Source organism: Grampus griseus (assembly GCF_964374135.1).
Source record: "Grampus griseus genome assembly, chromosome: 1".
NCBI classification, from domain to species: domain Eukaryota; kingdom Metazoa; phylum Chordata; class Mammalia; order Artiodactyla; family Delphinidae; genus Grampus; species Grampus griseus.
Genome location: NC_139017.1, coordinates 94,563,340 through 94,579,410, shown reverse-complemented (window position 1 = coordinate 94,579,410; position 16,071 = coordinate 94,563,340). Strand labels below are relative to the sequence as shown.

Sequence of the window (16,071 nt, the reverse complement as noted above, 5' to 3'; positions counted from 1 at the left end):
GATAAAATACTTAAGAATAAATTCCACCAAGGAGGTGAAACATGTGTACATTGTAAACCATAAAGCATTGCTAAAAGAAATCAAAGAAGATATAAATAAATGGAAAGACATCTCATGCATGGATCAGAAGACTTCAATATTGTTGAAATGTGTATGCTGCCCAAAGTCATCTACAGATTCAGTGCAATCCCTATCAAAATCCTAATGAAATTTTTTTTTTCAGAAATAGATTTTTAAAAAATACTAAAACTTGTATGGAATGTGAAGAGACTATGATAGCCAAAACAACCTTAAGAAAGAAGAACAAAGTTGGAGGCCTTACACTCCCTGATTTCAAAACATAACAACAAAGAAACAGTGATTTAGATGGTGTGGTCCTGGCATAAAGACAGATATATAGACCAGTAAACTGAATAAAGAGCCCAGAAGTAAACATTTGCATATATATAGCCAAATGATTTTTGACAGGGGTGCCTGGACTACACAATGGGGATAAAGCAGTCTCCTCAACAAATGGTTTTGAGAAAATGGATATCCACATGCAAAATAATGAAGTTGGCCCCTTACTTTACACCACATAAAAAAATTAACTCAAAATGGATTAAAGACCTTAAACATATGATCTAAAACTATTAAACTCCTAGACAAAAACTTTTCTCCTAGGAGAAAAGTTTCAGAATATTGGTTTTAGGAGTGATTTCTTGGATACTAACCAAAGAAGACAGGCAAAAAAAATAAAAAATAGACAAATTGGACTTTACCAAGCTTAAGAACTTCAGCTCATCAAAAGGAACAATCAGCAGAGTGAAAAGGCAACCTATGGAATTGGAGCAAATAATTGCAAGTCATATATATCTTGTAAGATGTTAATATTCAGAATATACAAGGAAAGTCTACAACTCAACAACAACAACAAAATAAACCAATTTAAAAATAAGCAAAGGATTTTAATAAATATTTCTCCAAAGAAGATTTACACCTGGCCAATAGGCACGTAAAAAGATGCTCAGTGTTACTAATCACTAGGGAAATGCGAATCAAAATGACAAGACATCACCTCACACCCATCAGGATGTCTACTATCAAAAGAATAGATAATAAGTGTTGGCAAGGATGTGGAGAATTTGGAGCCTTTGTGCACTGTTAATAGGAATGTAAAATGATGCCACCATTATGGAAAGTTAAAAATAGAGTACATATGATCTAGCAATTCCACTTCTGGGTACATGTCCAAAAGAACTCAGAGCAGGATCACAAAAAGATATTCATATATCCATGTTCATTGCAGCATTATTCACAATAGCCAAGAGGTAGAAGTAACCCAGATATCTGTCAACAAATGAATGGATAAAGAAAATGTACATACATACAATGGAATATTATGTAGCCTTTAAAAAGAAGGAAGGTCTGTCACACACTACATTATGGATGAAACTCGGGGACATTATGCTAAGCTAAATAATCCAATCCCAAAGAGCAAATATTGTATGAGTCTACTCATATGAAATATATAAAGTAGTTAAAATTGTGGAAACAAAGTAGAAAGGTGATTGCCAAGGACTGGGGCAGGAGGGATGGGAAGTATAGCGTTTAATGGGTAAAGAGTTTCAGTGTTGCAGTGTGAAAAAGTTCTAGAGATCTTTTGCACAACAATGTTACTTAACACTACTGAACTATATATTTAAAAATGGTTAAGATGATAAATTTAGTGTTACATGTTTTTTACCATAATAATAATAATAAAAAAGAATAAGGAATATCTCTATATGGTAATGTGGCGTTATTTTCAAGATGTATTGTTAAGAAAACAAAATAGCACTTGATATGTAGCAAATGATATATAGGATTATAGCATAAGATAGGCAAAAAGTAGCACTATTACCTTTTCCATAATGAGAAGAGATACACATATAATCTGCATGTTTTCTTATAATTTTGAAAAGAAACACAAAGAATAAACCAAAAACAAATATGATAAATATAGTTACCTCTAGGCAGAGGGAGGGGATTGGAAGTGAGACTTTGAAGTATATTTTAAATATACTTTTGACTTCGGAATCATAGACATTTTTAGCCTTTAAAAAAATAAAGTAAAATTTAAAAGGTTGAAAGCATATTAAGTTTTTTCTACTCTTAATTTACTCCTGCCAAAAGAAAAACTATTCGTCCCTTTGATTATTCATTGTTCATTGTTAATTTGTGTGTAATTAATTTGAAATTCTCCACCACTAGGTATAGTCTGCACTTGTTACTCTGTTCTCTTGCTTAGTTTATCCTTTGAAAACATGATTTCTATTCCTACCTCAGTAACTAAATATTTTAATGTAGTCAGCATCCAATGTAGCACTGTAGCAATTAGAAACCTACTTTGAGATATTTAATAAAAATTATACTCTCACAGTGGTATTTTAAGTTTAATTTGGGTAAGCAAATAAGAGTACTTTTTCCTTTGCTTTTCATTTCCTATGTTAGGTTTGCTTCTCAGACATGTGACTTTGGAAGTTATCATTGAGGCTGGGTCCAGAACAGAAACTAGGTGTCAGGGGTTTGCTTCTGTTCAACTTTTGACTTTACCAGTCAGCTCTCAGATGGCAGAAAACTTTCATATTGTTATTACTGATCATCTTTTCCAGAGCTTTTAAATTTCTTTTTGTGGTCCAGGCCTCCTATACACTTTGAAGGTCAGCATTTCCTAATGTCAGAATTCTCCTTTGGGTAAAGGTGTTTTGGGAGCACTAGCAAAGCCACCCTGATGACTTAGTTGGAAGGAGTCTTGCAGAAAAGTTAAGAGCATTTACTGTGGAGCAAAACTGCCTGGGTTCAAATCCTGTTTCTACTTTTTATCTGTGTGACCTTGGACAAGCCACTTTTCATCTTTAAAGTGGCAATGATAGTTGTATCTTCCTCATAATTTGCTATATGTGGATTAAATAGGTTAAGATATACCAAGCCTAGAACAGACCTGCCACTTGGCAAGCATTGTGCGTTAATTGCTTAACCTAAAACCAGATAGACACTGTTTAGCTCAGATTCCTAATAGCCTTGTTGAACCTAGGTATTTGATCAGCACTCTGGTCCCACTCCTCTTGGATTTTTCATGCTGATCTTAAGCCCTTTTTGTTCTGAGTTAAAACTTGTGATCACTGAAGTGATTAATAAATATTTCTTGCCCTCTTATCTGGTTTTCCTAAATAAAATCCTGTTTCTTCACTTCTGTACTTTTTAAAATGCAGATTTCCTTAAAGAGCTTCATCTCCTGCCTTTGTCCATCTTAGCCTCGCCACTGCTTTCAGTGAGTTGCAGAGGTAATGGGGAGGTACCTTCAAGTCTCATGATCTTTTCAATACAAACGTTACCATATTTAATAAGAATAAGAAGATTTATTCCAGTCTTCTTTCAAAACTATGTATATCTTGTGGTGCTCTTTGTCCTCGTCTTTTTCTTTTTTTTTTAATCCTTTCACCTTTTTCTCTGCTTTTCCTTTTTTTAAAAAAATTATTTATTTATTTTTGGCTGCCTTGGGTCTTCGTTGCTGTGCGCGGGCTTTCTCTAGTTGCAGCGAGTGGGGGCTATTCTTCATTGCAGTGCATGGGCTTCTCGTTGCGGTGGCTTCTCTTGTTGCAGAGCACAGGCTCTAGGCACACAGGCTTCAGTAATTGTGGCACATGGTTTCAGTAGTTGTGGCTCGTGGGCTCTAGAGTGCAAGCTCAGTAGTTGTGGCACACGGGCTTAGTTGCTCCACGGCATGTAGAATCTTCTCGGACCAGGGCTCGAACCCGTGTCCCCTGCAGGGGGATTCTTAACCACTGCGCCACCAGAGAAGTCTTCTCTTCTTACTTCTTTTATTCCATTGTTTTTCCCCATTTCCCTCCCTCTGGACAGGGTATTATGAATTTTCATTCATTTTTCTTATTTATTTGCACCTTTGCTCTTCATGGATACATATGTGTCACTTAGTAATTTTTTTTTTACTTATATTGTTGGTGTGATTTTAGTTTCTTATTTATGAGAATATTCTTATTCATTATAATAAAGAGCCTTTATTAAGATAACAAATTGCACATAAAGAGCTGGGAATGTTGATTGCTTCTGCCTAAGTGTAATTAATTCTTCCTCACCTATACTTGAATAGAGAATAAGATACTTTTGCTTCTATTTATTGGAGATTCTTTTGGGGAAATGACTAAATTGAGGGGCGCTTTTCTTGTTTTGTTATTTAGCTGTTATTGTGAAGGGTTGAAAGTCATGTCAAACAAGGGATGTTTTACATTTTAATAATCTTCCTCTAGTGTTTGAAATTTTAAAATAGACTATGCATTCAGCAGACATATGTCAAGCACTTATTATATTCCATACACTGTGCTGGGCACTGGGAATTAAAAGAATATAATATGGTCTCTGACTCCAGAGGACTCAATCATGATGAGACTGCAGTGTAGTGCAGAGAGCTTTAGTCTTGGAGTTATCCCACCCAACTCTGCCACTTACCAGGGTGTAACAAAGAACAAGTTGTCTTAGTCTCTCTGAGATGGTTTTCTTTTCTGTAAAATGAGGGGGTTGGCCTAAATGATCTCTTATTATCTTGCTTACATCTGTGATTCCAGCATTTTCTGAAAGTTACTTAAGGTTGTTGTGAGGATCAAATTGGAAAAAATTTATTAAATACTTTAAAAACTATTAAGTGTTGTCTAAACAAAGACATTACTATTTACTAACGACATTATTTACTAATGGTTTCAGTCCAAAGACCAAATGCATTAAGTGTTATAACTAAGTTCCAGAAGTTTAAGGAAAAGAGTGACCTTTTCATGACTTTGGCTCTAAGTTCTAGGGGTATTTTAGGATATCTTACTGTCTCCATTATTGAGTAAAGTAGGTACTCTGTAAATATGCATTGATTTAAACCATAGGTTTCAGAAACTCAGAATAATTATAAGGCGAACCACAATTCCTGTGGTTCTGGGTTATCTGTTCTATATTAGGCTCATGAAATTCTGGGTTAATGGGTAATTGTTTTTTACTACAGAATCATTGTATTTGTGTAAATATGACTGCATATTTACAGCTTGTCATAGGACCACCATGTCTGAATGCAGAATACATTGCTTTGGGGGGCCAATTTTCTTTGTTTTTTTGGTCCACTAAACATTTTCGAGTATATGATATATACTAGACCTTCAAATTTATGGGTTCTTTTATAAAGTACAGCTGTCTATACGCTTGTAGATTATAAGAACCACTGGTAATATGCAGGAGGACTTAAGCCCATTAGCCAATTCAAAAAAGTTGAATCAGTAATTATTTTTTAATTATTATTAATATTTATTCTCAGATCTAAGTAATAGTTTCAACTCTCTGAAATTTTTTATTGTTAATGATTATGATTATCACCAGTCTGTTCTTCAAAAGTTTTCATAATGTATACCCTTTTCTTTGGTTTGGTTTGTTTATAATTATTGCTAGATAATTTTATGTACTGTTGAAATGGTGAGACTCACTAAATATGCTGCTTTTGAAGTAAGATTTAGTATTTTTTCATTTACAAAGTTACTGGCAATAAAGAGTAACTGTTGCTTATTTAATCTGCTAACATTTAAGCTTTCATATTAATTTTAAGTGTATGATTGTAAATTTGATTTATCTTCAGGTTTTGAGGAATAAAACAATTACCATGTTTACTGGTGAACTCATGTACCTAATGACTCATTCTTTTTGTATATGCTAGGAAAATGCTATTTCACTGTTAAAGCTAGAATTGAGTTAGTCAACCAGAAGTGAACCTCTAATTGTTTCCAAATGCTTACTTTCTGGGTTTGGATGCAGCTCTAAGTCTTAGCTCAGTCAGGAATTTGCTGAGTTTGTCTTTTTCCCCATATCCTTTCATTATGGCTAGATAGATCCATGCTAAAATCTACTTTATGATTCCCTATTACAATAGTTAATCAGAAAAATATGGGCGTAAGCTCCTGAGCTAAACACAATTTTTAAAAAGCAAAAATAGAGTTTCTACAGGTTCCTTTTACATTTTTATGACCTCTGAGATTGTTATAGAAATTGGCTTTGGTTCTAAATTGCTTATCACCATGTGATTTAGCAAGCACCTTTTTCTCCCCACCCCAGTTTCATAACCTAGTTATATAGCTCCTACATCTGAAATTCTTAACAATATTTTAAAATTATTATTGGAGAAAATTAGTGTAATGCTTCCATGTGCTTTGGTGAAATGCTTGCTGCTGTTGAATGTAAATATTTTATTAAAATTCTACCTAAGTAGGCAACCATTCCAAATTTTATAGTATAGCAAAATCAGTAAGAACCTGTTGGTACACTCTCTATATATTATTTCCTTATACATTTCAGTTATATCTTTTATTTAGTTATTTTAAAATAGATGCTTGCTTCTAACGTTAATTTTATTATTAAAATATTTATCTGCATTATGGTTCTTCAGTTGTGTTAAAATGAGTGATCTCTAAATTCTCTGTTAATTCTTTTTTTATAAATTTATTTATTTATTTTTGGCTGCGTTGGGTCTTCTTTGCTGCTCGTGGGCTTTCTCCAGTTGCGGCGAGCGGGGGCTACTTTTCGTTGTGGTGTGCGGGCTTCTCGTTGTGGTGGCTTCTCTTGTTGAGGAGCATGGGCTCTAGGTGCACAGGCTTCAGTAGTTGTGGCACGTGGGCTCAGTAGTTGTGGCTCGCAGGCTCTAGAGCGCAGGCTCAGTAGTTGTGGTACATGGGCTTAGTTGCTCCGTGGCATGTGGGATCTTCCCAGCAGGGCTTGAACCTGTGTCCCTTGTGTTGGCAGGCGGATTCTTAACCACTGTGCCACCAGGGAAGTCCCCTGTGTTAATTCTAATAGTGTGTAATCTGTGATCATGGAACTTTACCAGTTCTAGAATCCTCAAACTAAGGGCCACAGGTGAAAGTAAACTTTAGGAGAAAAAGGGCCATACTAGTTGTTGTTATTGTTGTTGTTCTTACAAGGGAGTAGCAGTCTTTGAGAGGCAACACACGTGGGTTAACACAAAAATTTGAACAAAGGTTTGGATAAATTTGTAGATGGTTATTTTGGGTGACTTATTAAGAGACTGTATTAAGGGAATGTCTTTAATGTTTTAAAGCTGATCTCCTTAAGGATTATTTTAGATTGGACTCAAGTCTTTTGTATTAATTGTGTTTTAGCTCTTTGCAGGGAAAGCTAGACTAGCCCTAGGTATTCTAAGACAATAAATATTTTAAAAGTTGTTTGCAAGGTGATATTTTACAACTATTGCTTAAGTAATATCATTGCTCATATTGCATGTCTTCTGTTACAGTAGAGTCCATGTTCTCTTCTATTCCTTTTTCCCCCACTTTATTTTGAAAGTTATACTTTTTATTTTTAAAGGTATGTTTAAAAGTAAGTTGTCAACATACTAATAAAAAAACCGTTCACCAAAAGTTCATGGGAAGTGAAATTGGATACAGGCTTTTAATCTACAGTTGTTTTGAATTCATATGCCTTCCTCCAAATGGTGGGTCCTAAATATGTGTTTGTTGCCTGATTTCCATTGATCTCTACAGGCTTTTTCAATAGTTGTGAATTCCTTTGAGGTAAGGCATTGTGTATTATTTATCTTTTTATTTCTGGTGCCTAGCACATGTCTGGCACATGGTAGGCATATAGTAAATGTTGACTTGAACTTTTAAAAATTGAGTTTGGAGTCAAAAGACCTGTTCTTATTATTCTAGCTCTCCCATTCACTAGCTATGTCCTTGGGCAAGTTACTTTGGTGCACTAGGTCTCCATTTCCACAACTCTAGAGTAAGATTCCATCTGATTCGAGAAAATCTGATGCCAAGCAAAGCATGTAGTGCTTAATTATTGCTTATTTGTATTGATCGTGTAATAAAATCCATTTGCAGGATTACCTAATTAGTAATAGATTAAATTCATTTGCAAAGTGTATCTTATTTGATGATGCTGTTGTGGATTGTTGTTGTTGCTGTTTAGAATATAAAGGCAACTTATATTTTCTTTCATTTCTAAATATATTCTCTCTTAGTATTCCTTGTAGATTGACCTTTCTTTTTCTTATTGAATGAAAATAAATTAAAGATGGAAGAAATTGCCTAGATATTTAATCTACTTCCTCATTCTATAGATGAGAAAACTGATGCTCTGGAATGTTATACTATTTGCCTGAAGCTATTTAATGGCAGAATTAGAACCCCAAGTCTCATGATTTGCATTTGAGTGATTTTTCCACCTCAGATATCTCCAGATTATTAGGAGTTTCTTGAGACAAAGATTGGAGAAGAAATGATCAAAATAGCTAAATTTAGTGGGCACATGGAAAAACTTTTCTTATTGTCAGGGGGGTGGTGATGTGATGATTTGGGATATTGGGATTGACATATATACACTAATATGTATAAAATAGATAACTAATAAGAACCTGCTGTATAAAAAATTTTTTTAAACTTATTCTCAAACAGTTATTCTAGGGGAACCATTTTTGTGCCTCATTTTCTGAGAAGTACAATAAGGAAAGTAGGAAAACATAAAAATTGTGTAAATTAGATATATAGAAACATTTAGTGACTGATCCTTTCTTTTTCCTGAGAAATGAGGATGGAGAGAGGAAAGAAAAAAGTGTAATGGTTGAATTATGCCTTATTATTCTACTGTGTTGTCTTTCTTTGCCTTTTTGGTAAATCCAGGGAGTCCTCACCTATTTAATAACAGCACAGTAGATAGAAACAGACACTACTCTTCAGGTTAGATGAAGGAATAACCGATGTTCTTTCACTGTCAAAATCCTTAACCCCGATTCCAGTTGCTTTCCACCCATTTTTCCTCCAGTGTTAATATAGGTATCACAGATTTTTTACAGGAGCACAGAGAGGACATTTATACAGTTTGGAGGACAGTTTGGGATCAGGGAATATACCCTAAAAGGGGTGACACTTGAGATTTTAAAGAAGGAATAGAAGCCAGATTACAGGGCAGTTTAGGGACATTCTAGAGAGGTTGCAGCATGAGCCAGAGCATGAAAGGAAAAACAGCAGAAAGTGAAGTACAAACATGATTACGTTTTAGAGAGCTTAAAATGTGAAGCAAAAATGATAGGAGGTGAAGCTAGAGGAGGGCAGATCAAAAAATATACCATGTGAAAGAGCTTACACTTAATCCGCTAGGCAGTAGGGAGCTCTTAGTGGATTTTTTTTAAATGGGGAAGGAATAGAGTCAGATACTGATTTTAGGTAGATTAGTCTAATGGCTTTGTAAAGAATGGTTATATTAGTTATCTATGAATGCATAAGAACTTAACACAAAAACCTCATAGCTGAAATAACACATTATTATCTTTGCCTTGGTTCCGGAACCTGAGCGTGGCTAACTGGGCTCTGGCTCAGGGTCTCTAACAAGTTAACAGTCAAGGTGTCAGCCAGCTACAGTCATTCCAGTGCTCATCTGGAGGAGAATCCACTTCCAAGCTCACTGAAGTGGTTGTTGACAGTATTGAGTTTCTTTTGGGCTCTTGGACTGAGGGTCTCAGTTCCTCTCCAGAGGCATCTCTCAGTTCCTTGCCCTGAGCCTCTCCATAGGACAGCTCATAGCATGGCAGCTTTGAGCAAGCAAGTGAGAGAGCAAGAGAGGAGGGTGAACAAGATGGAAGCCAGAGTACTTTAATTTAGAATTGACATCTTGTCACTTTTGCCATACTTTACTCATTAGGAGCAAGTCACTAGATCCAGCCCACACTCGAGGGGAAGGGATTACACGAGAGCATGAACGCTAGGGAGGCAGGGGTCATTGGGATCCATCTTTAAAGCTGCCTATCACAGCAGACTTAAGGAAATAAGACTAGAGGTAAAGGGACCATTTAGGAGGCTGTTGTAATAATCCAAGTGAAGTGATATGGAGATTATTGTAGACATATGTAATAGAATGACAGGGAGGGGATGGAGTTTAGAAGTGTTTAGAATGTTAAGTCATGAGAACTTGGCGATTTAGAGCATGAGAGTTTTAAGGGAGAAGAAGCAATTAAAGGTGGCATCCAATTATTCTTGGCTCGTAAATCACTATCTGACTGAAGAATAATTTCATTTGAATGTGACTTAAACTCCTGTCTACATTGAGCTTTTATATTCATTACTGCTATTCTCTCCACACTTTTAGTTTTCTAAGCTTGCCCTTGGTGTTGCTTCCCTGGACACCAGTTTCTAAATATCTCAATATCTCTCAGTATCTGTTTAATTTTCCTATTTGTTTCTCTTCCTGTTTTTACCCTCCCTATCCAAATACTTATCACTGTACACAAAGTATGGAACAGTCTCCTAATTTCTTCCCTGGGGCCTTTCCTTTCTTTAATCTAGATTCTAAAACATCTAATATCTATGCATTTATCATTCATTTAACCAACAAGTACTTATTGTGGGCCCACTTTGTGACCAGCACTTTACTAGGCCTCCTTGGGAATATAACAGTGAACAAGACAAGCATTGTCCCTGTTCCTTTGTGTCTTCATTAATATCTTCTCTTTCTTTTCTGTCTGTCAGAAGTACTACTAATCTTTTAAGGTACACTTCACCTTCTACCTTCCTTAAAAAGGTATATGTTTTGTTTTGTTTTGTTTTTATCTCTATCTCCTATAGCTATAATCAGGAGGGGTTTTACTCTAGAAATATTGAGATACTACAAGTTTAAAAGAAAGAACTGGCTTAAACTATTAAGTGTAATGAAGCTATTCTTGACCTTCCCTCTCAGTCTGCTTCAAGCAATAGAGCAGTGCCTCACCCCCTGACTCATTGGACTCCCCCTGGAGAGCTTTTTAAAAACATAGATGCCTCAACTCTCCCTCAGAGGTTCTCATTCAATATGTTAGAAATGACAACAAACAAGACTCTAAGGTGAATTTGATATGTAGCTGGTTTAGAAAACTACTGCATTAGAGTCAGCCTCACCATTACACTATTAATTGCTTTGTGTGCATTTAACCATCCAAGTAGCCTAAAGCCATAATTTCCAAATACTGGTTGAGGACTAATTACATCAGTTCATACAGACTTTGGGGCCCTGTCACAAGAGGTGCTGATTCACTAGATCTGTGGTTATATCCAGGCTTCTATTTTTTTTAATAATCAATGAAGACTGATATATAATCGGGTTGGAAAAACACTGGACAAATGAACTTAATATGCTGTATTAATTTTTTTTGTATTTTCCTTAACAGTACTCTTCAGATAAATGAATGTAAATATTTGATAAACGTTAAGGACCAGTTGGCCATGATATGCTTTATAGATTATCCTTGAAGATTCTAGCCATTTGAAGTCATATTATAAATGACAGTTGAATGACTGCTGTGTTTAAATTTTAGATGCTCCAGTACTATTCGGTGGCGTGTTTATTGTTTCATACATTGATACATTTCATTTAGCTCTTTTACTTTTACTTTAAAGAATAACTTATTTGTCCCATGAAAAATTTGGAGCAATGGCTGGATTCTTTTTCCTCATATTATTCTGACAAATCTTTGTTATATTCTCTTGGGAGGTATATTATTACTTTCTTGCAGGATGGGATTGTCAGAATGTGGCTTTAATAAGTTTGATGTCTTCCTTTTCTATAGTGTTATTCCTCTTTTAAGAGAGTCTGTTGGAATATTAATGCAGCGAACTCCTCCCCTTTTGGAAAATACTCTCCCTCAGTGCTATCAGAGGGTAAGTTTCAAAGCTTCCAAACCATTGGGTTTTGGTTGTTTCCAAGCTGTTAGGGGTTATAACTTTTATAAATATGGGTAGCATGTGTGTATAATTTAGTATTTCTGCCAAGACTGAATGCTGACCATGAATGCCATTTATATGAACCAGAATAAAATCATTGGAAAATATTGAGCTTCACTAAAGAAAATGTGGTAGAAGTTGTCCTCATCTAGAAATCAAGCAGCTCTTTTAAAATATAAATATAAATAGCAGATGATATAAGCATTTCTTCAGCATAGATTTTGTGAGCTCCCCTTTTATGCCGTATATTCTTCTAAGGTATTAGGGGTGTAATGGTAAATAAGGTAGTCAGGGTCTATCAAAGAATTTATGGTCTGGTGGGAAAACACAGGCACTAAACAATAAATAAATAAGAAAATATCAGTGATGATTACTATAATAGAAATAAAGTCATGTGAGACATGGATGGCTATGTCAGATTTATCCAGGAAGTCATATTCAAGGAAATTGAAATCTTGTTGACAAGAAGGAGCCAGACATGAACATCTTGGAGAAGAGTGTTCCAAGCAAAGGAAAATGCTAATGCGAAAAGTTCTATGACTGGAACTAATTTAGTGTGTTTGAAAAACAGGAAAAAAAAAAGCCATTGTGGCTGAAGCATAATAAAGGGAAGAGTGGCTGGAAAGGCTGGGGAGAATGGCAGAGGACAGATCATATGGAGGTTTTGGTCTTACTAAGAGGTTTAGATTTAATTCTATTCACTGGGAAGCATTAGTAAGCTTTTAGGCAGATAGAGTGTCACAAAATGTAAGTTTTTAAAAGCTTATTCTACTTGCTATTAGAGAATAAACTCTAGGGAGAAAGAAAGCAAAGAAAACCAGTTAAGAGGCTGTTCTAATCTGAAAAATCATGGCCTGGACTACAGTGGTAGAAGTGAAAATGGAGCTAAGTAGATATTTTGGATAAGTTTTTGGAGATGGATTATATTAGCAGAGGGGAGAAAAAGTGTTGAATCGCAACTAGGTAGATGCTAATACCATTTGTTGAGGTTGATGCAGGTGTGAGGGTGGGAAATCCTCCCAAATCAAGAGTTCTATTCTGGATATGTTAAAAATGAAATGCCTACTGTACATCTAGGGGAAATGTCACTCAAGTGGTTGGATATGCAAATCTGGAGTTTTAGGGACTGATGAGAACTAGGGGGAGTTTGAGTCATCAGTATATGACTAGCATTTAAAACATTAGGATTATGTGAGGTTACCTGGGAGGATTAAGCTCTAATCTTTAGGTCAAGCTTCCACTCCAGATTTAGAGCACAGGCAGGAAAGCCAGGAATGGGAGCTGGAAAACCCAGAAGAAGTTGAAGGAGGAAGTAATCAACGGTGCCAAATATTTCTGTGAGGCAATTACAGTAGGAACAGAGAAGTGACCATTGATTGGGATCATGAACAGCATTAATGGCCTTGATAAGAGCATTTTCAGTAGAGTTTGGAGAAAGTATGATAATAGTAGATTAAGGAGAAAATGAATTGGGGAGGTAGAGATAGTGGTTACAGTCAACTTTTTTTAAGAAGTGTTGTTAAAGGGAACAAAGAAATGAGCTGATAGCTTGGCTGTAGATATAGTAACAGTGGTGAGGGAATTTGTTTTTAAAATGAGATGTTTTAAAACAGCATCCCATGGAATTTTCCCCAATAATGGAGATGTTCAATAATCTACATTTCCCAGTATGGAAGTCACAAGGAACACGTAGCTATTGAGCACTTGAAGCTTAATAATTTGAGCTATAGCGCAACTAATTTTTAAACTTCATTTCATTTTCATATATTTAGTCACATGTGTTTAGTGACTTCTGTATTGCACAGTGCAGTTCTGGAGCCTGTGTGTTACAGGAAGAAATTGATGGTATGGTAGTGAAGCAGGTTACTTCACTACCTGCTGAAGGAATGAAGGTCTTGAGAAGGTGAAAAAGGAGAGAACCCAAAGCACTATGGAGGAATTAATTGTAGATAGGAGCCAGGGCTACTGTATCCCCCAAGGGAAGACAGAAAGTGCTGAAAGAGGTGAGGGCTGACTGGTGGATTTGGTGGTGCAGGATAAGGGATTTTCTGTGTGCTTCTATTTTCTCTTTGATTTACAGGGCAGAGTAATCATGCAGAGAAATTAGAAGACCAGAGGAGAAAAGAGAAGGTATAGAATAGTCCTTTTTGAGGTAGGGAAAGTGAAGTGCTGCCCATTTGACATTTGTGGTTTTATGATTTTAAGGTAGGACCAGTCAGCATAGTTGTGGAAGAGAAAGGGGCAATTTATTGAACGCCTACTCTAAGCTGGTCCCTATATTAAGTGATTTACATATATTGTTTCTTTTCTTCACATTAACCATACAGGGTAAGTTTCATCTTCCTTTCCCTAGGAAAATTGAGTAAAATTGATGTTTGAGGATTTAAGTAACTCATCTAAAGTCACAGATGGTAGTGGCTGAATCTGGATTCAAATCCATATCATTCTGGCTTTAAAAGCTCATGCTCTTTTTGTTAAACCACACGGTCCGAGCAGGAAGAGCGACACAGATTTTCATCTGTAGCTACACTTTCCCCACTTTTTTTAATTCGAGTAAAGTTAATGCCAGTTTCTGTAAGATTCATTCCTTAACTTATGCTTTAGGATAACTGCAGGAATGTGCTTGTACTGCTATATCTATGGAGGTAGAAGAAATCTGTTCAATCAGGGTGTTGTTTCCCTAGCAGTATACCATTTCCATTTAGAAAAGTATGGAGGGATATCAGGTTCAAACCACTGTGTCATCAGAGTCCTGAAAGAGGAAGAGGAAGTGCACCTTGACCTCTTTCCCTAGTAAAAGCAGTTTTTTTAAAGGGCACAATGGTTATTGTCTCACATTTCCCACCAAGTGTCTTGGAGCTTATAGAAAGTGATCCCACAACAAATTCTGATAAAAATAAATATTTTTGATAAATATAAGTTCAACTTTTTCTTAATTGACAGCCCAAATAGATTACTTAAGAATCAGGGAATCTCAGAATTCAAAAAGATCTTATTATTCATTTGGCCCAGACTTCTATCTGTTGGAAGAATCTCCTTTGCGACATTCAGTTGGTCATTCGGCTTCTTGACTATTTTCAGGAATCGGTAGTTAGCCCCTTCACTGAGTAACCTCTTTCTCTTTTAAATTGCTGTAATTGTTATAAAGATCTTTTTAACTTCTGGTTTCTGATCTTAGTTCATCTCCTCTAGATCTATACAGAGATATTGAACAATAGCGGTGATTTGGACATCTTTGTAAAGATTTTCCTGATCTTCAAGGGAATACATCTAACGTTTTTTCCTTAAACGTTTTCTGTACGTTTTGGGTAGATAGCTTTTATTAAGTTAAGGAAGTGTCCTTTCAATCATAAATAGGGGTTGAATTTTATTAAATAATTGTAATGCTTTTATTGAAATGACTATGTGATTTTTCTCCTTTGCTTCACTAATTGAAGAATAAGAGTAATAGAATTTCTGATGTTTAATCTTTCCCTCTTGGGATAAACCTAACGTAGTCATGATACGTCATTTTTTAATATACTGTTGGAGTTAGCTTATTTAATTCATAAGAGAAATTAGCTTATGATTTATTGTCTTTATCTGGTTGGGGATCAAGATTATTTCTTATATGAGATAGCACCTCTTTTTTATTTTCTGGCAAAACTAAGAGGTTATGTTAAGTTTCTTGAAAGTCTGCCCTCTGGGACTGGGGGTTTGGGGGGGTTTTATGAAAGAGAACTTTTATTACCTTTTCAGTTTTTAATGGCCCTTTTATATCTTCTGGTTTTTTCTTATATTACAGCATTTTCTGTATTTCCAGAAATCTATTCATTTTTGTCTAGATTTTTGAAATTGTGTTTTTTGTTGTTGCTTTTCTGATTTTATTATTTATTTTTTCCAGCTTTAGTGAGGTAAAATTGATAAATGAAAATTATGTATATTTAAAGTGTACAATATGTTGTTTTGATATACATGTACATTGTGAAATGACCATGGAACACTTCATGAATTTGCATGTCATTCTTGCACAAGGGCCATGTTAATCTTCTCTGATCGTTCTCATTTTAGTATATGTGTTACCAAAGCAAACACCAAAATTGAATTTATATTCATTTTATATACATATATGTACTATTTACTGAGCAATTACTTGGGCCAGGCTTAGGTCCTTACAGTTTTAGGTGCTGAGGATACAAAACATAAAAATCGAAAATAAATCCCTGCCTTTATTGAGCTTGAGTTCTGCCAGAGGAGACAGGCAAGAAACAATATAAATAACATAGTAATGTAGTGTGCGACATTATATGCTGAAAAGTAA

The 16,071-nt window shown here is 35.4% G+C and overlaps 1 protein-coding gene across 1 annotated transcript in view; it reads left to right on the top strand.

Moving 5' to 3' along the window:
• The window catches only part of SLC30A7 (solute carrier family 30 member 7), a 76,503-nt gene that overhangs the window by 48,499 nt on the left and 11,933 nt on the right, over positions 1-16,071 (top strand). Inside the window, exon 9 of the mRNA XM_082678947.1 lies at positions 11,618-11,708. Coding sequence (XP_082535073.1) covers positions 11,618-11,708 — 91 coding nt within the window. The remainder of the gene's footprint in view (positions 1-11,617; positions 11,709-16,071) is intronic.